Source organism: Varroa jacobsoni, unplaced genomic scaffold (genome assembly GCF_002532875.2).
Source record: "Varroa jacobsoni isolate VJ856 unplaced genomic scaffold, vjacob_1.0 scaffold_1120, whole genome shotgun sequence".
Lineage (NCBI taxonomy): Eukaryota > Metazoa > Arthropoda > Arachnida > Mesostigmata > Varroidae > Varroa > Varroa jacobsoni.
The window spans coordinates 251383-272033 of record NW_019214022.1 but is presented as its reverse complement, the minus strand read 5'-3'; the positions used below and the strand labels follow the sequence as shown (position 1 = coordinate 272033).

Here is a 20651-nt window from a genome sequence, read left to right as displayed (position 1 = left end):
TGTTGGCAGGGGCTTCTTAAGAATATTTTTCGACGCAGCTCTCGCCTATTTGCTGATAAATAGAATTACTACCATTTTCTAGCGTCGTATACGAGCCTCGACGATGTGAACACGATTAGGAAGATTCGACACATTGTAGCATTTTGGTGCTGTAGTCACAGTACGCGATCTGCCTTCTTGTCATGCTAAATTTGACGCACAATTATATGCCTTCATTCAAGCACACGTTCTAATTAGAAGAAGAGCAAAACATTTCGCAGGCAGGTTTGATTCAATTGTTTTTCACAGCCAGGAGCTACCGTGTCGATCGTACAATTCAAAACGTATAATTATATATATATATATATATATATATATACGTTTTTAGCCTATATAGGTATATATAATGCTGACGAATCCATGATTTCAATTCGTATCTGCTTCGAGGAATGATACAGCCGATGGATCAGCGAAAGGGACTGATGATCGCCTTCAGCGTCGACCATTTTTCTTTAATAAGGAATTCTTTCGATCCAAAGCAGAAACCTTCAAAGCTTTTCGAAGCTATTCTAAGTACGCTTGTCAGGCGAGTGGCCCATAAATATAATACAACTCAAGACAGCTTCGACGTGTAACTGAGCCGATCTTCTGTTTGGAAACTTTCTCGTTCTTCAAAAACGATTGAAATATTATAGAAAGAACACTAACTACGCTTTCTGACATTTATTTTTTGAAAATAGCCTAAAACGACATTGTAAACAATGGTTTTGTCTCGTGCTTGTCGGCCAACCTCGTACATGTATATATACAGCAGCACAGATAGTTTACGTGCTAATTTCTACCTAAAGCTATTACAAAGTGCTTAATTTCCGTTAGATTTATTTCTTTTTTTACGTTGACCAGTGATTAATCTCTGTTGAACTATCAGTACACAGCGACTATATCTCTTTCAGGTAACCTTTAATGGAAACGCACATCGGAGTAAAACAGGTCGATGTAAGATCGAAGTCAAAACTTCGCGTAGTTTTGTCGGAGTGTAAGCTAATGCGATTAGGAGTTATGATATTTAATTACTAAATTTAAAACCGAAAATTATTTTATGGGATTCAACTGGAGTTAATCTGCCTGACCTATTCTTAACGGGCCCAAGAAAATTGATCCACTGGTCTCGATACGTCTACGCGACTAGAAAGCCACTGTATGAAGCTATATTATATAGTGACATTGACTCAAAAAAGGCGAATAAAGAAGCAGCACTCATTGAAAAAATTCGGGTTTACACGCATGAACCCCATTTAGACAGAAATCGAAGTAAGCCCCGGCAAGGCTAGACGGGCTTAAATTACTAAAAGCGACCTTTAAGAATACTCCCACATTTTAACCGTTAGTTCGAGTAGGCTCAATGATCGTCGACCAGCGAATCGCTTACCGTATCGAACTGTGAGCCATGAAAGTATAGGTATTCTGTTAATAAATACACATCGATAAGCATCCCGACGGGCAATATTGTGCTAGAGAATTTTACGGCACTGCCGTATTAACACACAATCTTGTACATCTTCTAGATGAATGATCATTTCAAACTTCGTTGCGGACCCGCTTCTAACGTGTAGATCAAGTCAAAGTTTTTTACTCAAACAGAGTATTATATCGATTTTTGTAGTAACTCACGAAGGTTTATTAGGGTCCCGTAATATGTGTTATGTTACATTATAAAGAAATGTTTGTATTGTATTTCAATAGGCACGCGGCCATCAATGGCGAACCCATGGCTCTAGCATGATTGATATCGAATTAATAAAATATTTCGAAAAGTAGAATGCCCGTAAGACGTTCTGTTCTGTTCTATCTGCGAACGTAAATGAAATCGATTTCATAGCCTCTGCTAAGTGCTCACGCTTAACGTTCGGGGGTCACAGCAACCAAAAACAATGTCTCGAGGCTGGCGAGGGGTGCGAAAAATGCCAGCTATCTATTCAAAACTCCTAGGAAGTATCCTAGCTTTTTTATACTTGCTCTTTATTTCGCGAACTATATATGTGCCAAGCAAGATGGGAGACTGTAAGAACTACCGCAGAATCGATATTAATATATTATTCTGCTTTCTTTATGAAAGGAAAGTGTTTTTAAGCAAAGAACAAGTCCGCTTGCGGATCCTACCACATCTGTTATGATCAAACATCTCGATGTCTGCATTCTTATGGATAAAAGTAGAAAATGCATAGATAAAGCTAGATGTGCATCATAGTAACATTATTTGTTCCGTTGTTTTCCATCAAAGGAACAGCTAAGCTGTGCATGTAAATGGTTGCGGATCAATATTTGCTTGACACATACTGCCAATACTAACCCAAACTGTTATGGCGCGCTTTTTTAAATGCGATAATACATCGAACGTTGACTTAGTAAACTTGTTGATCACTAGGTCTACAATAATTCGATGTCCTTAACAAGGCCTACGAGGAAACGTGACGTTCACTCGATCAACGTGCGGAACGCACAAAACAATGGATCATACAGTTAATTCGGACGCGATTTAAGCGATTGTATGTGCTCATGGCTACTTGGCTCGGGAGACACAGTTTGCTTTTAGAGAACTACGCCTTGAGGCTGAGTGGAATTAACTGTCTTCGTGGGAAAGTTCGTTTTGATTTGATAAAGCAAAGGCGCCATCAAAGCGGGTGACGAAAAGTCTCTCAGGGTGGACCATTGGACGGGGATTTGCTACAGCCATAATATGTAGCCAAGAACAAAGAGAGAATGCAAGTAGCTGGCCTTAAAAATGGCGAAGATAAATCTGCCTTCGATTGAATTATTTTAGGTTTAGATGAAAGGTACGCTTTCTGCAATTGAACGATGAATACATTTGTACGTTAGGCCTATAGATCAGTCTATCAAAAATTAAGCGCTATGCAAGGACTTTTTTTTTTATAAAATAGCACCAATGTCACAGAAAAAAACGGGAGAAAAAATCAAAAGAAATGCGATGCTGTTGTGTAAGGAACACCACTTCCTTCTCCCCCATTAATCGAATACAATCTTACTGAACTGTATGATCCTAAATCCAAGCTTCATACAGCATTAGCCATTTAAATAAAGAAAAAAGATTGAATAGTGACACTTAAATTTGAGGACGTTTAGGACACAATAATTTTTATTTTCAAAATTCTGTTCCTGTTTATAAAAGCAAAACCGCTTTTTGTCAATTGTTATACGCAATAATCAGAACCGATATCTGTTTGAGTTATTAGCTGGCATACACATTTCAGAAAAATAGAATCCGACCTCAAAAACACTAAGGACCGTTTACGTCTTGGTCTTCAAAAGCTTCATTCGTCACCTTACAGAAGCATTGTGTCAATGATATTCCCTTGTTAATTCTTGCCTGACCAAGGCTATTGTTTCAGCTTGAATCGTCAGATTGGATTACTGAGGAAGCAATACCATATGTTTTCTATTCGACTGAAATTCCTCCTGGTTATCTACGGTATCGACAATGTGGCTCTCGTCTTCATTTTCAATTTCAGCTTCATCTGCTTGCTCATTCGCAGCCTTCGTTCGTCGAGTAAGCTTCTTGAGGTCTTTTACATCAACAGCATTTACTAATGCTTCTTCCTGGTGGCCTTTAGCTGTTGGCGGGAAGGAGCCTCGTCGGGATCCACCCCCCTTACGTCGCACCCCCAATCGACTTGACCCAGGGGTAAAAGACACTGATAATACCGTGAGGGACGACCGCTTTGTTTTCGGTTCGGCTCCTTCATCGTTGGTGCTTGCACCAACCGATGCATCTTTTTTTATTCGCTCCTTGTTCAAACCGTTCTGCGAGGAAGAACCACAAGCTGTTAGAAGCAGATGTGTTGGCAAGTGCTCGTGGGTAGGCCTTCTGTAAAACATCGATAAGCATCCGTTAGCCAGGCTGTTTAGGTCGTTGTCATGCTGACGATGTGTAGTACGGCGAGCAGGTTATAGGTTTACTTACGATAACGGTCGTTAATGTTAATTTCTCACTCTCTATTTGAAGACTTGTTGGCAAAGTCGCGCCGTCCAGCCGGCCCTTTGGCCCACCGCGACGGATTGGCTATGCATCATCTATCGAAACAGTGTGCACTTGCATGTGATATGTTAGACAAAAAAGATTTACTGATTATGATTGATTATGCATTTGGGCTTGGTTTCGATGAACAAACTTTTCATGTATTTGCACATTTTAAGTTAACGATATATGTGTATACGTGAAAAGTATATATATATATATATATATATATATATATAGTCTTACATTAATTAAGCTACACGAAAGGACGATGCTGCCTGTTTCTTTCGAATTATCAAAGATTGGCTTCAACCGATCAGCTCTGACTATTATGCTACATATGGAAAATAAGCGATTTATAGGTAACTGTAAGAACTGATCCGTTCACATAATCTGTGCGCGACTCTGCTATGGATTGGCGAGGGCAGTTGCCTACCGGAGCCTTAGCTTACTTGCGTATACGACACACTATACAAGATAGTTGGCCTTCTGTGTTTTGAAAGGCAAATTTATCTCTGTAAGTGCTTAAAGCGTTAAACGTTATGTACGTACGTTTTGACAAAGTAGTGAGGTGGCAAGAGGGGTTCATCGGGATCTTTTGCTAGTTCATCGAGTTTAATCTTCCGACCTTCGCCAATGGGATAGAGGGGTCTATAATACGTCTCGCGAACTGTGCCGAAAAGCGATGTATCACTTTGCACACTCTGGGTGCTTGTTGCCCGTGAAGTGTCCTATGAAAGCGATTCCGTCGAAAACAGACATTATTTCTTCGGTAGAACACGCAAACTCGTGTAAACGTCACTGAAGGTCAGTTTTAAGCCCATACTAATTGTCTGAATTAGCGGCAGACAATCGATTGCGTAATAAGTTAGTAAGAGTTAATCATAGTATGATAACATATTCTATGATATATAGTAGTTGGGATAATCGTCCTGGTCGCACTTGCTAAACCTAATACATATTCGTTAATGAACTCTTTGCCATTAACTAGAGAACCTTGTTTTTTTCGCGGGCAACATTTAGACAAAGTAGGCGCATCGTTTCATAGCTTGATATGGATGTGCGCATCTAATACAGGGCTCTATACGCATAACTTAGTCATCACATCCATGACTGGCACATCATCGAGTGGTAACGCTTATTTTACCGTTGTGCGATAAACGGTACACACTGTTTACTGCAAAACGGACGTTGCTAGACGATATGTAAAGCTACGTCTAACGCTTCTGAGGAGACGCAATCAACACCCCTGCCTCTAACCTAGGCCCAGACTTTCTCTCCTTAGACTTGATGCTTCTTCGTCCGCCACTTACATATGGCCTGTTACGTCGTCTTCGCCGAACGTAATAGGTGAACACGCCGATAAGCACCGTGATAAGAATCGCTCCAACGATGATCGATGCTAACGCGATCACGCTTGATAAACCTATTCAATAAGGAGCGGACCCAGTTAACGGGAAACGTTGCACGAAAAGCTGAATTTCGCGCGTGCAGTCATGCACGCGATTAACGTTTTGCTGAAAAAGGATTTTCATCAATAATACAATTTGGCGTCGTCCTGTGCATTTCGGTTGCGCTCCGTGCGAAAATTGGCTATGAAACTATATGACAAGGGTGGAGTGCTGCAAAGGTAGGCTAACAGCTGACGCCCAAACACGGGAAAAATAAACTTGTAATCGAGAAGAAAAATACGATTCCAGTCACGCGCAGGTGAAGGCGTAAAGCAAGTTTAAGTTATTCGTGTGTTTATACTCTTGAAACAGGAAGTAGCCTTGGATCTGACGTGGTCGGCAATGAGCATGCCAATAGTAATATTTATGTGCAAAAAGTTAAGCAAATTCTAATCACTGAAATTTACGAGGACGGCGTTACACCACTAACTGGCGTTTATTGTTACCTGAGTATTGTTAAACGGTCCATAGAGTTACTTACTATTAATGACTTTTAACGTATGACGTTCGACTACGTATTCTTTAATTTCAGTAAGCAGTGATAAACGTAGGCGATTTTTACCATAGCTCAAACCAATCTCGAAAAGTCAACGTAGCTACATTGCAGATGCATGTAAAGAGATGAATAGGAACAAACAACTATGGATCAGTGCACGCCTGAGTACTATGTACTGATTACAGATGTGTAAAAAGAAAAACGTTGAAAGCTTCGTCACTTTGTGGTAAAGAGTCGTTCTAAAATAACAAACTAATAAGTAGTACTAAGTGCGTAAAAACATCACTTGTCAACTATTATTATGTACCATTTATAAAAAACTTCTCGCAGACCCTTCTTCTCCGCTTTGTTGATATCATAAAGATAGAACTAGGTAAAAAAAATCAACTAGATCTAAACTACATAATATCCGTAATTAGATGCCTAGTATCCTGGGAGACAGGTTGTCTACAGATCTTTGCATGGAGTATGACCGTGTATTTCCGTTTCTCTCGTACTAGTGACCATAACCAGTCACACCGGTTTTGAAACTCTGCCTCAATTTACTTTTGTCACCATGTGATTATATAATGTGCTATCGTGTAACAAATTAAGCTGGCGATTTGTTATGCTAGCTGCATTGAAAAAAAAAAAGCATCTGTGTTTGGAATTTACGTCCGGTGGACGTTAAATTCAAAATGGATAGCTCGCCGGTTTACAGCATTAAGCGAACCGTGCGTCTAAAACCCAGTTCGAACCCAGACCATAATATGTCCCCAAAATTAGCAGGCTAAAGTAAACCAGCTACACATTAAGCTGTCAACTGCGTTCGACGATACTAAAGCAGACATGAGCGAGCCCTGTCAACCGTTCGGTAATACTTTGAAACGATGAGCTAAGTATGGGTTGTTTTTCAGCATTTATATGATATTGCTGTACACAGAGTAACAAACATATAACTAGATACACCGGATAGGGCAAAAATGTCTTGATTTTTTACATCTATGCAATATAATAACGAAGTATTCAAATATATTAGTATATTCTATATATTTTCTCATATGAATAAATAACTGCAAATGTGTTCTTTTTCCATTCTTCGTTTTATATATTTCTTAAGCATAGAGAGGTTTTGATTGGGCTCATCTGGTGCTGTTACAAAATTTGCACCATCTATTCAACCTCACGAAAGCCATCAATAACATTTATTGCGCTTCTACAAGATAAAAAAAAAACTCATTATTAGAACAATAAAACAGCTGTTGGCTGCTTTCGAGGATTTTAGGGCTTATCGATGTCGGCTTTCTGGGGCTGTTTCGTCCGTTCTGGCCATTTTGTAAGATTGATCATACTCATACAGACACTTTTCGTCGGAGCCATCGCCGCAGTTGTTGAAACCGTCGCAGACGAATTTGTGGTGGATGCAGTGTTCCTCGCCTCGGCAAGCATACTCATCGCGGAGACATCGTTTCTGATTGTCGCCTACAAGAACACCTACCAAATAGACAGAACATACATAGAGCCGACGTGCGAAATAAGCTTATAGAACTTTACATATAATCGCACAAACTCTGTTCCAGCCGCACGCCTCCCTCCTGCAAACACGGACTCACTACTACAAATAGTCGAATAGGAAAAACGTATTGAAGTGTACTATAATTCGCTTGAGAATCATACAGAGTCTTGAACAGGGTCATTAGAGATCAGCTATCGAGGAAACTCTAAACCATACCAGCGGGTGCTTTCCATGCCCTTTATAAACTCGAGTCAAGATTAACAACGACAACTATTTAATAACACTGTATAACGTTGTTATCCGCCCATCCATCAAATATCTGCCCTGCTGTCGTCTGGGAAACGAAAAATTCGACAAAATTTAACGAAAAATAGCCGCCGCTTAGAAACGCTTTCTTTTCGGTTACTTTATTCAACTTACTTGGCCTTAAAGCTGTGACTGTCATCACAAAGCCTACGCGATGTTCGCCGTATTTCCAGTCGGCTCGATCAGTACGTATCTTCACGTACAAGCTGCAATATTAATTCTACCATAAGATGTCGTCTATTGTAAAAGTTGTGATTCGGCAGTAAATTCACATTCAATTTAAGAACATTAAACATGTGCACGTTTTTGGAGATACCCACACAACCTTCGGTATCGTTTCGATGCACATGAAAAACATACAATGACTTGTATGTGGAGAACATTAGTTTAGGAATGAAATGGAATGTTTCGTTAGACATTACTTGAGACGATTGTTTTTTTAAGCACAAAACGAAGTGTGTCTGCGCCTAGTTAACGTGCTTTCCTATGTTTGGTGGGCAAACAGGCTACCATTGAAGCACAGACAAGAGCCTTGAATTTGCAGTTGTCAAGTAAAGCTAGCTAAGTATAGACTAAATACAGATCATAGACGGTAGTAGTAAAAAAATTACGGTTAAAACTTCGGACGTGTTGCGTGGCGTGGGTCTTACTATTGCTGCCGTTACTCATTAATAATGATTAAACCCTATAGAAAAACGTACTATTTCATAATACAAACGATGAGGTATTAGATTATTATTGCAGAACCAAAGGTGATACTTGTTTTTAACCTTGCCTCATTGTTGTTTTAGTGTGGGCCCTGATAAAATTAGTCGTCGCAAAGAAAAACATCGTAGGTCAAACCTGTTGTGATCGAACACTTTGGCCTTCGATCCCCTGGGGTCGTTAATCTCTTCACAGAATTGGACCGACTGATTCATGTTTTCGTTTCCACCCCAAACCTAAAAAAGGATGGAAGCATCATGTTAGCAGCACCATAGTACATATGGCATACAACAAGATTATTTATCGCCATGGGAGTCTTGCTGTAACATAAATGTTGGAAGGTAGGCGTTTACTCGTAGCTTCCCTAGTTTACTCGTATTTAACCGATTTATGCTCACCTCACGAACTGTGCATAGGCTAAAAAATAAAAGAAAGACTTTGGTCAGTAACTAGATATCGCCCTGTTTCTTAAATCCGTAATTCGCAGGCCCGTAAAGTCGTGGATTTATTTGTAACATTCACACAATTCACAGCGAAACCTTTCAGTCTGTAAAGGACAAAGCACAGCTTCGCTGCTGGTCTTCGCTGGTCCTCCCTTGCTGATGATGATACCATCATCAGCAGCAGCAAAGGAGGACCCCCCACTGTCTCAGTTTTCGAAACCCGTTATTCATTGCTAGATGTGTCTATGCTGTTACTGTCATTATTGAGCTATCTAGCTCAGGACAAGGTCTTTGCAAAATGTATCCTTGCCATATTTTCACATGCTGAAATATGTTCAGTTAATTTGTTACCTTACCTTAACATAGGACTGGCACGAATGGGGCAGATCAAGCTTATGTACGCTGAACGCCATCTTTGAGTTGTTCGAAGTCGATACAAATTGCACGATACATGTATAGCTGTTTGTCAGACCCATGCCGGAATTCACCTGAAATAACCCAAGACCAGAGCAGACGTGATGCTTAAGCAGATGATACGTCAAATCTACTGTTATCCACTCTAATTAGTGGCAATCGATCTTTACAGTTGTTGATTGATGCGCAGGTTTAACGTTGGACCTCTATAAAACCAGCAGCCTCCTTGTTGCTGTTGTTTTCAGTGATGTCCCCTTAATCGTGGCCGTAGCGTTTCGACTTTGTGTCGTCTTTTCAAATGAGTGTAAAAGTAGTCTAGATTTTCGTAGTTAGCTATAGTCATAAGAAGAACCAACACAATCTACGAAGATACATGGTTACATATGTCCGTTCAAATTCGTATAAATTACGGTAGCTAGTGTTTGCGAGCGAATAAAACAAACGGTTTCTCTAGCAGATTTTCTGTGTTTTTATTTATGCAGTAGACTATTTGTACGGAACACCTTTCATAAATTGTTTACCGAACCCCGAAGCGATGCTGTTATTGTCGTGCGAATTTTAGCCTTTGGCAATTTTGCTGAACAGTTTTACCGTTTGAAAGCCGATTTCATGGTAGGAAAGTGTTATTACTCCGTAGATGGCTATTATCGATACGGTTTAGACAACGTTAACTGCTTAGCTCAGACTTGACCAAGCACGTCCGTTATACTTCGTACATTATATTTGACTTGCCTCGATGGCTGATCCGGGTCCGGTGGCGTTAATGAGGACAACTGCCCTTTGAGAGTTTCCACACTCTCTTTGAAGCGACACTACAGGCGAAAACAGTAACACAGACTTATAATTAGGTATTCATTTGTTTTCAGGCATTTTTTAGATGCTTGAAATCGCTTCTAAGTTGACAGGCGACAGCACGTCAATAAATAGTAATAATTTTTAACTATTGATAGATAATTGCGATGCACGTAATACGATACGTAAGTTACTATTCAAGGCGATGCCATGAAAAAATACAGGAGAAAAATGCAAGAGATGGCATATTATATTTTTTTGTACTTCTTTGTGTACTTCTATTCATCAATCAGTCAATGAATACCGCTTCCCTTGTTCTTGAATTCTATGCCCCGGCTTAGAGACTGTACTTTGACTAAACGTAAACTGAAACAAAAAAACGCGTGTGAATTAGAGGAACAATTACCTTAAACTTCTAGAACAGTTTTGTCTTTTTTTTTTTATTTGTGAACACATATAGTGATGAAAGTATAGAGCGAAGTTCGTAACAGCTTGTTGTCTTAGGATAACTTGGTTTGTATACGTGACCTTGTTTTAATATCGTACAGAGCCATGAATCGAGAACGAAAGTTTGATGATATTAATTTTAAGATACAGAGCCAGACAAAAGTAACTTGGCAATTGAATACTTATCATTGAAGAAACCCGTCCTTTGTTTCAGTATTTTACATATTTCATGCTATTTTAACAGATGTATAATAGAATAGAGGATCTCAAACTACCATATGACTTCTTTCACAACTGGCAGATGCCTCTTGCTACATAAATCAATATTTGTGCTACTACAAAACACCTGTGAATGCACCTGGTTCATCTTGTTTTTACAAGTACCGAAAAAGGCCCATGTTATAGTTTTTAGTACTTAGATGCCAACTTGTTAGACCCCTAACGGAGTCAAATCAGCGATACTATTGGTCAAAGAAATACCAAACACTTAACCAATGCAAAAATTGTTAGACGCACGAGCTAGCAACTTAAAATGGGGTCTTTTGTGCAATTCCAGACATCTGGCAGATCCAGATCAATAGCCTTTTTGCTATTTTTCGTTTCCTCGATACCTGCAGTTTCAGTTGATCTGTAGTGACAAACCGCTGAGTTAAGCACAAAGGCGTAATGTAACGCATGACAAAGCATATTGTGGTCGCTGACAAGGGTTATTTATAATTAAATATATCCAAAGACACAGTTTCATAGATAGAGTAGAGACATTATGTAAAAAATGTAAGGCTTTCTTAACAAAATGGCGAGACATGCAAATTACTTATTTTTTTACCACCCTACACAACCTCCCTTGATTTGCGTGAATCCATGCTAATTGGTATAATTTCTCGAATGTTCTACTTTTCCCATCACCTCAAGCTCCAACATGTTGAGTAGAATAGGTATCAAAAACCAGGGCTTCAATCTCCAACATTTCCTCAATGAAAGCTAAATGAGAGAAACGCACATTATAACTGGATAATAAAAAAATTTTTGTTATTAAACACAATCAGCAAATGACACGACCGTCATGTATGTAATGTAACTTTATTTTCAGTGGAATCCGGAACTACAAAATATAGATATCTTTAAAATATTGCCGTCGATGCAGAGGGGGAACAAAACAACAACCCTCTGACACCATTTTGACAAGCAAGGTCTAATGACATTCGTGATCAGTTTAGGCTAACAACGCACGATGATGCATAGCGGACAATCGCTGTCAAAAATTATGCGAAGTCACTGAAAAAGTATACTGCATAGTGGGCATTCCTGTGAGCAAAAAGGGTCAGTCAGAAGAACACGACCGCGAGGCTTTCATTTTGTTTGCCCCTGAGATATCTCAGGACTCAGTCGTCCATTTTTTTTTTTCATCCATGTTGTGCTCAGTCGAATAACGCTGAGCTGATATAGGGGCTCGTTTAAGAAAAGCTACGAAGACAAAAGCTCACAAACCAGTGAAACACTTTTTTCAAGGCTTTCAAATGTCTTATTGTATATTTGTCGCTTTTTTCAAAAAGCGGAAATCTATCATAGATCGACTGGAAAGCGTTTTCCGATGCGGTATCTTCAATTAAAAATTTGGAATGACAAAGACTCCTATGGCGGGTAACCTGTTGAAAGGTGATGAGAAAAATTCAATCTTCGAGCAGAATATAACTTTCTTATAATTCGCACCTGTGTATAGTACGTCTCATTGGCAGCGGGCCCTTTTCAGCCTATGCTTGAATTTTAACTAATTATACAAATTAGCACCGGTAAACAACACAATCGTTGCCCATAGTCATCTAAAATCATTTTTTTTTGTAATTTCGATACGCGTTATATTAATATAAAAAGTTCAACCCTGTTTCTTCATGTTATGAGGTATGATAAAATAAAGAAAATTTCTTCGGACATCTACCATGCTTATTTATGGACAGATTAATTACTGGGAAAATGAATAAGCCCTAGTCAATTTTTTGCGAATTTTTACTTGTCTAATATAACGACAATAACAATTTGAGGTTCTATCTACCCACACTTTTCCTGTAATGCACTACTATCCACTGATTTCGCCATTGTATTGCCATCGGCAAGATCAATCGACCGAGCGGTTAACAAATTTGGATATAGACATTAATACTATAGGTGTAATACTGTTTACACTGGCAAAGGTTCAGTCAATGCAACTGCAAAAATTTCCTTCAGGAAATGATATCCTGCATAGCCTTTACGATTTCATTTAGTAGACAGATTCCGACTCTACAATGTCTTAAAGGTCCAAGAGATAACTCAAGTTCTGGTACATTCACGGGACATTTGCGACTAACCGTCATCGTGCACATGGCCAACAGTTATTCCTATTCACCTGTAGCCAATGATATAGAACTAATGCTTTACTCAATTCTAAGACTGTTTATGAGGCTTTCGACTGAGTGACGCTCTGTAATATTCTATGGAGAAACCTAATCGCACTAGTAAAGTTGCCAAGACGTACTATTTCTCCCAAAGTCGATGCACGCCTTTCTAGGTCACAGCTATGTCTAGCTAGGTTTTTATCGGCTGACACGGTAGTAATTTAGACGTCACATGTCCTGCGTAGACTTCTAAACGCTTACGTATGTGCGCATTCTTTCTTAAGAACTTCTTCTTACTCAAAAAGGAGACGAGCTCTTATGACATCTTATATTATGAATGGCGCATGCGGCACTTGAATGGGCAAAGCATTTAATCGTTGTGACATTTTATACAAATATAAAATTCGATATTTCTGAAGATGTCGGGCATATTACTTCGTTGCCTTTGAGCAAAGTCGTGGTCATGTTTAATCACGTCGATACGAACAATCAAGTTTTTAATCAGTTTAGTCTAGTTGTACGTGTTGTGTGCGCCAATAGAATTTCCATCGATGTACCTTTTCTATTCGGACACTTGGTCCTGCTCAATGTTGTTTATTGCATGTTTGCTGATACTAACTAATGCAAGCCTTCTAACGCATTTCTTAAATGCCACCTCAGTTACTGCCCTCTTTATATATATAGAGATGTATGTCTAATCTTATAGTTAACCTATGGCGTGTAGGGTTTTCTTATCCATCTGTTTTTTGTACCTGTAACGCGCGGAACCGGCCGACCTGCTTCCGCTACAGATTGCGCAGCCATCAGGCCCAATGCTACGAGTGCCATCATCGTAAAAAAATGGTGCTGGTGTCGCCGTCTCCCGAGTCCGTCTCGTATCCATACCGATAACGATAAACCTTGGAGAAAATGACACAGTCCATCATTTATCGCGTTATTACTGGCAGCACTACTGCTTATTGTGGTAGCGGTGACAATGCGTCCGCTGGCCTTTCGGCTGCCGTTGATCCTGCATCGAGAACTTAGCGTAAACCTAGTCATCGCTACCGCAACATGATACGAAATCCCACGAAACGGATTTGTTTGAACAACTGCACGAAGTCTAGGCGTCATCTAGGCCACATGCGTGAGAACGCTGGGTTGAAGACAACAAGTTATGAGCGTCAAATAAGATCTTAATCAACAGGCGTTCTCGTTGATTCTGGAGACGTTTATTCAAATAAGCAGGAGATAACCGTATTGCGAGTATCACCACTGATGTCACCGTTTGTTCCTTAGAGCTTCGTAGCTGTTCCACAAGGGTAGCCGAGGTCTATACATCGCATTTGCTTATTTTATCTGGTTGTTCCAAAGCTCGATCAGTACGTTAATGGTACAAATCACATTAATAGAACTTTATAGTTCTATTTTACTCGTTTTGTCCTCTATGGTTAAGTAGCGTATAACGTGTGCACAGACGCGACTCATTTATGTATCCGAACCGGCCGATAAACATAATTTGACAACAAGAGAAACACAGAACGCATAGACAGAAGGGCCATATGCAGCACAAAAGACCAATTGCGCGCCACGATGTTCCACCTTTGTCAACACAAAGAGGCAAATAGACGGACATACACGTTGTCCGTTCAACGACCAGATAGCTCGACACCAGGCGATACCCTTCTAGGCATTCCCCTCCATCGCAGAGTAGTCGCGTCTACTCTCGTCTGGAGCACTGGGCTCCTCACTCGCACACACAGTCTCCAGCTCTTCCGCTCGAGTCGGCGCATTAGATATCTATATTCTGATTGTTGATGGCTAAAGCTGCTAGGCATCGTTGTATTGTCCATTCCTGCGAATACGCACGATACGGCGTATTGGTAGGGCCGCCTCGAGCGAGAATACAGCCATATTGGTGGCTTTGAAGCATTATCTCTTTTTCTTCCTCTCTACCATAGGAGAGACTGTATTATCAAGCGGTGCACGATAATAGCGCAGCTTCACAGGACCCATGGAACCCAATCCACAGCCTCCGTGGCTAGTTTGCCTGTTGACGGTGATACCCTGCCTATGGGCGAGAAAGGGCAGAACCGCTCACGATGTGACAGTAGCTGCCAATAATGGTACTGGCAAAAACAGTAGCTGGGGTTAAATAGCCACACACTACAATCGATGTCCACAGCTTTAACATCGGTGACATGCTAGTGGGGACATTCTTTTTCGACCGACGTGGCCATTGTCCTTCTGCTACGATTAAAACTACAGCCAATGATTGTTGTGTATTGACAGAATCGAGTTCTCATCCACCGACTACGTCAGTAACGGGTACAACAGCAGTGCTTAAAAGCCAATGAGCTATCGTAAAGGGAACGATAAGAGTTCGATATCGGGGGTCCAGAGAAGCGCGGACAAAAACGTGTGATGCTTACCACATCAAGAACCTCCTCTCTGTCGGATCGTGCGTCACTAAACTGCCGTTTAACCTCAAGCATTGCGCCGCTATGAATGCAGTGTCTGTGCGACAGTAATCCAAGCTAAAGGTGGCAGATATATAGGTGGCGGAGTTGAGGTTTGTTGCTGCTGATGGACTCGTACGGAGCTGATCAGAGATCAGAGACACATTAACGGTGAAGCTGTCGAATCGGAATCTGAAGTGCGATCGTAAATGGTGTTCGGTTCTCACGGTTGTCCAGCCCTATAGCATGGTCCGGTCAGCGATAATTATGGAGTCTATGATTAGATTGTCGTTTCGCGAATCAAAACAATTTTTACGCAATGTGAGTTTCTAATAATAATTCGAGGGTGAATGATAGCAAAGACGTCAGAGCAGGATTGATTGGTCGGGTACCACTTAAGCACCATTGTCATTCTCATCATTACCGCCAAGGACGATTTCTACCGATTTCAGTTATAGGAAACAGACCGACAAAATCGTCTATTATTAGCTTAGCTGAGAGCTTCATTTTTAGCGTTTAATTTTTGCTATGCGCATTTTCTAGCACATTTCTCACACACACACTGCAATTGCGCAGGGCTTTCGTAACCTTGAAGTTACCTGGGTCAACGAAGGAGCACACTGGCGGCATTTCTAAGGACCAAAGATGTCTTTTGAACAAATAGATGTTTTTTAGATGTATTTGATCCTCAAAAATTAATGTTTTTTTATCACGGTCATCACTTAATATAGCATAGCTGTCTAAGCCTTCTGCAGTAAGTGAGTATAAATCCGTTTTTCAATGTACAGATTTTAAATATCTGATATACCTTTCCTCCAATTTAAAGGCCACGGACTGGCTCTACTAGAGAGCGAACAGAAACCATAACCTGAAAGTACTTAACGACAATAGGCTCAGTCCAGACGTATTATCTACCCTCATCATTACAACACGACCGGTTACAGATTTCGGAACAAAGATATCTAAGATAAACTCGACGACAGAGAGGCGATTGCTTTGCGGTGCGCGACCACCGCCTGCCATACTCTTTAGGAATTCTACCTGACACCATTTCAAGCTGACTATTATGATAAAAGCCCATATAGAAAAGCCACTTGGCTATCATTTTAACGGCGCAGGTAAAATGTCATTGACCGGATAAGAGCCTTCGAATTTTTCACACGTTTCTTTTTTCTTTTGTGAACTTCACTGCTACCGTGAATCACTCGAGCAATCGATGTGATTCTAAAGTGAACTATCGCTAGCATCGACGTGGAGCACCGAAAAGAAAACCTCTCTATGCATGACCTGTTGAGTCTGTATAAGCACCATCTGTTGCTGAAATCTGGGGTGTAGCATTTACTGGCATGATGCTGCCTGCTAGTACCCGCCCTAGGGTCTATAAAATAGATTAGGTCGCGTTGATAACGACTATGTCATGTATGTATGCAACGAGCTGCATTACCCCGAAGATAGATATATGATATTGTAACACTGCAAAACAGATAACGTTAGTATTATTTGGCTTACTAATTTTTTGGGACTGAAAAGCTCACGTTTGTTCTCGAATAATAAGTGAAACGAAATGACAACACGACCAAACGGATCATTGAATCACTTGCTATAGAAGACAGAATACGGTCATAATTCATACTAGGCCAAGGCGGACTAACCTTTAAGTTTGGAATTATCTTATGTAACCGCGCCGTTAAAACACGAGAGAGTAAGTGAAAGCGCATGAAAGATATGAGATACTTTATCATGCTTCCGTATGGACGCATAAGCAACAAGTTCTTAGTTTAAGCGAAGCAGAATACCAAATGCGCTATGGTAGCCCGTATATCATCCCTAATTCTTAGAAGTGTAATTAACTTGCATTTTACCCAATATCCTCTCAAATATCAACCAATGAAATTACCCTCTCATATTGGCTAGCATTAGATAGTTCACAGAGGAATCAACGAAAGCAAAGAGATCAGAGCAGCTGGTATTATTTGAACGAATGAAAAGTGACTGATTCCCATCGCATCATCCCAGCACAGTTTCGAATAATTCTCGGTTGAAATCGATTCTCCAACAGAACGAGGACTATCAGAATAGTCTTGAAAGTTTCGGATCGACATTCTTTTCGTCTAATGTTTCTGTCATTCTATCGTCTTATAATCAGGCTTCTCGAAAATCCAGTAGTTCGATCTGGAATACAAGCACAACACATACCAATAACAAACGCTCAAGTATTGTTCGAACGCTAATACTATACCATTTTCAAATAATTTTGTTTATATATCGTTTTTGCACTCGCTCGTAATCTCGATGTCTGCAGGTATGGAGTTCATCCAGCAATAAACAGAAGGTAGGTAAAATATTTGTTAAATTATATATCCTTGATTCATGTGTACAAACCGGTCCGGCGTCAGTGGCAATCGCGATCTTATCACCTCGGGAGCTCCACCTCACTCGAAACGGGAACCCGGTAAATTTGTGCAAGTATCTGACCTTGCCAGTCAGAGGGCTCCAGATATACAGCCATCGATCGGAAGAGACGCTAGCAAGGTAACGCCCATCTGGCGAGTACGCAAAGGTATGCACATCTTTTTCATGTTTTATAAACCTGCGCAGACATTTCCGCTGATCGACGTCCCATATAGAGATCTGATAATGAAAATACAAACGAAACAACAATGGCCTTCGCGCGAACGTTGCTTCAATTCATTGTCAGCATTCGCTCTACGCATTTTACCACTATCTTCTACCATTTACTAACTATTATGGTGTAAGGGGTTTGATTGTAAATTTACTAAGAAAGTATTTGTTCAGTTTCTATGAAGAAAATTCCGAATTTCAATGCAATTCTATGCTAAGAAAAATAACATACAGAAAATGTTGAAATTGTCAATTATAGATTACAACAGCTAATCAAATATGTGAAAGCAGTAAAAGTTCGCATGTATTGCTATAACTGGGCTACTTCTTATCACAAGCGACTACGACCCCCCACCATACACTGATACTCTGCTAAAAGCATCATTTTGGTCGAAGACAAATCAAACAAACGCCTTGCATACAGGTGGTTATACATGATTTTTTTTAAAAAGTATATAGCCGAATCATTTGCTAAAATATCATTACACCTACCATTATATCAAAGACTAAAGCTAACTTCGGTCTTTTCCCGTCGTTGACGGTTCCTGGACCTGTTGGGCTCCACTGAATTTTGCGAATTTCGGAAAACCCATAGATGCTGTCGACTAGTCTTCCTTGAGACGCGCCATTCGACAACATCCAAACCTTTATCAGTTCGTTATTCGAGCGACAAGCCAACAGCTCGCTGTCAGCATGCCATATCATTTCGTGCACCGCGCCTGTATGACCTTGAAATATTCTGATGGGCGCAGTAACGCCTAATTGGAAGATATGGACAAGCGGTTCATAAACTGAACAAGTAGCAAAGGTATTTCTGTTTAACCAGGCTACATCCGACACGGGTTGCTCATAATCGCATTGGAACCGCTCTTTGCTGTATTGGGCTCCAACGTCCAGAACAGTAACTGATCCAATTTTCTTGTGTTGACCTCCAATCAGAAGGTGACTCCATTTCTCATTCCACTTGAGGACGGAAGTCGGCGAAATATCCGTGTCAACTGTTTTGATACATTTCCCTTGTGTTGTCCATATATGAACGACACCGTCTTCTGATACCGTGGCTAGTACTATTCCCTGAGGGTGCCAGGCTAGTGACTTCATTGCCTTGTCGCCTAACACTACAGCTCCGTGTAGATCAATCTTAGGTGGCGATTTTATTGATGAAGGATCCGTTTGAGCAAAGCGATGTAACTGTTTCTCGTTTAGATTCCAAATGTGTGCTTTGGAGTCGAATCTAATGGAAGCCAATAGATCTGATGAGGGATGCCATTCGAAGACGCTGTTCATGCTGGTGTGGTATTCTGGGAGGGCTATTACTCGTGGAGAACGTGACTCGGAGGAACTTCCTGGTTCATAAATAACACTGGTATCAGCCTATTAGGCAATCGTATATTACATTATTATTATCATCATAATCGGTTTGCGATGTTTTTTTTTTGAGTTTTACGATGCATCGTCTAGAATACTCAAAAAAGTGGAGGAGAGAATAATTTGAGAACGTTATCTTAATCGCACGTGGGGAGGCCGGAAACTAATTTTATTTACTTGACTTCTTGATCCTTCGAAGCGCGTGTCTCAGCTGTAGTACGCTTTTATAAACGGAAGCAAAGTCTACATCCCTTATATAGCTAAGAGCTCTTCAACTTTTTCTGTTTTTCTCAAATATTTCCATATTTGTAAACCCTGGCTTTAAAAAGATGATTACTCATTGTCTTACTAGTAAGTTGAAGTTACGTATATCCCATCGATACAGTGAATGCAATTCGCGCCACTCGCTTGTGCTGCTTGACAAAGGTTTTGCTTCTGCCGCGCGTACAACTTCCGAGTGAATTTTTCTGACTGCGCAAGTACGAAAAGTCGCATTTGTTTTGTTTACTCTGCCAGTTCGGAATTACAGTGAACTGCGTTCTACTTGAAAAATCGAACGCACCTATGACAGCAACGCTTAACCCGTAATCACATACTTATTTTATTTAAGAAACCACAACAAGAATATTAACCTGTTCTTGTTAATAAATCACAGAAAGGATAATATAGAAAGATAGGCAAGCACACATGAGTTAACTTATCACCCTTAATAGGGTAGTATAGTAGTTGTCGCTATATAACAGTACCGTTTCGAATTCGATCTACAGAGGAACTGCGCGTTGGGTAGACGCCTAAAACGGAATTATTTTTCTAAGAAATTCGAACGTAATATACGGATCAGATAAAAACACACTGCCAGGTACAAACCGTGATTGTGTACAGTTTGTGGTGACATAAGATATTGATACGTTGTTTAGCACTGCGTAACTATCAAGAGAAGCCACAAACCTTTTCGAGGTGAGCTGAAGAGGAAAAAATCACGGAGGTGCTTGAACATCGCTCGAATGAATGCTAATATGAGCTGTCTGAACGCTACTTGCGGAGGTCAACCTTGTACCCATTCAATATATGATAAATAGTAAAATTAGTACTCGATAGAAACGAAGTATTAGTCAACGATGCTTTACGAATTGTTGTCTGCATGTCAGCCGGGTGCTCACAGTTTCTTTGTCACCTAAGATAACGAGCTTGTAGTGTGTACTAGTAATGAATTTTGTGAGCTTTGTACACCTTGACAAATGAAAAAGCCACCTACAGCTTGCTCGAGCCAAGACCTATGCGACTTGCAAA

At 40.3% G+C, this 20651-nt stretch overlaps 2 protein-coding genes across 2 annotated transcripts; both read right to left on the bottom strand.

Annotated features, from left to right (window-relative positions):
* Positions 1 to 3100: 3100 nt before the first annotated feature.
* LOC111266826 (uncharacterized) lies at positions 3101 to 14556 on the bottom strand. Its single transcript, XM_022844633.2, has 9 exons — positions 13686 to 14556; positions 10055 to 10134; positions 9265 to 9396; positions 8604 to 8701; positions 7875 to 7966; positions 7301 to 7432; positions 5326 to 5438; positions 4565 to 4743; positions 3101 to 3862 (listed from the first exon to the last, which is right to left on the bottom strand). Exons 1-9 carry the CDS (start codon positions 14044 to 14046, stop codon positions 3406 to 3408), a joined length of 1644 nt encoding a protein of 547 aa, XP_022700368.1. The 5' UTR covers positions 14047 to 14556; the 3' UTR covers positions 3101 to 3405.
* A 2755-nt stretch (positions 14557 to 17311) lies between these two features.
* Positions 17312 to 20614, bottom strand: LOC147752629 (F-box-like/WD repeat-containing protein TBL1XR1). The gene is made up of 3 exons (XM_086971079.1): positions 18486 to 20614; positions 17754 to 18002; positions 17312 to 17543 (listed from the first exon to the last, which is right to left on the bottom strand). Exons 1-3 carry the CDS (start codon positions 19278 to 19280, stop codon positions 17514 to 17516), a joined length of 1074 nt encoding a protein of 357 aa, XP_086827205.1. The 5' UTR covers positions 19281 to 20614; the 3' UTR covers positions 17312 to 17513.
* Between the last annotated feature and the right edge of the window lie 37 nt (positions 20615 to 20651).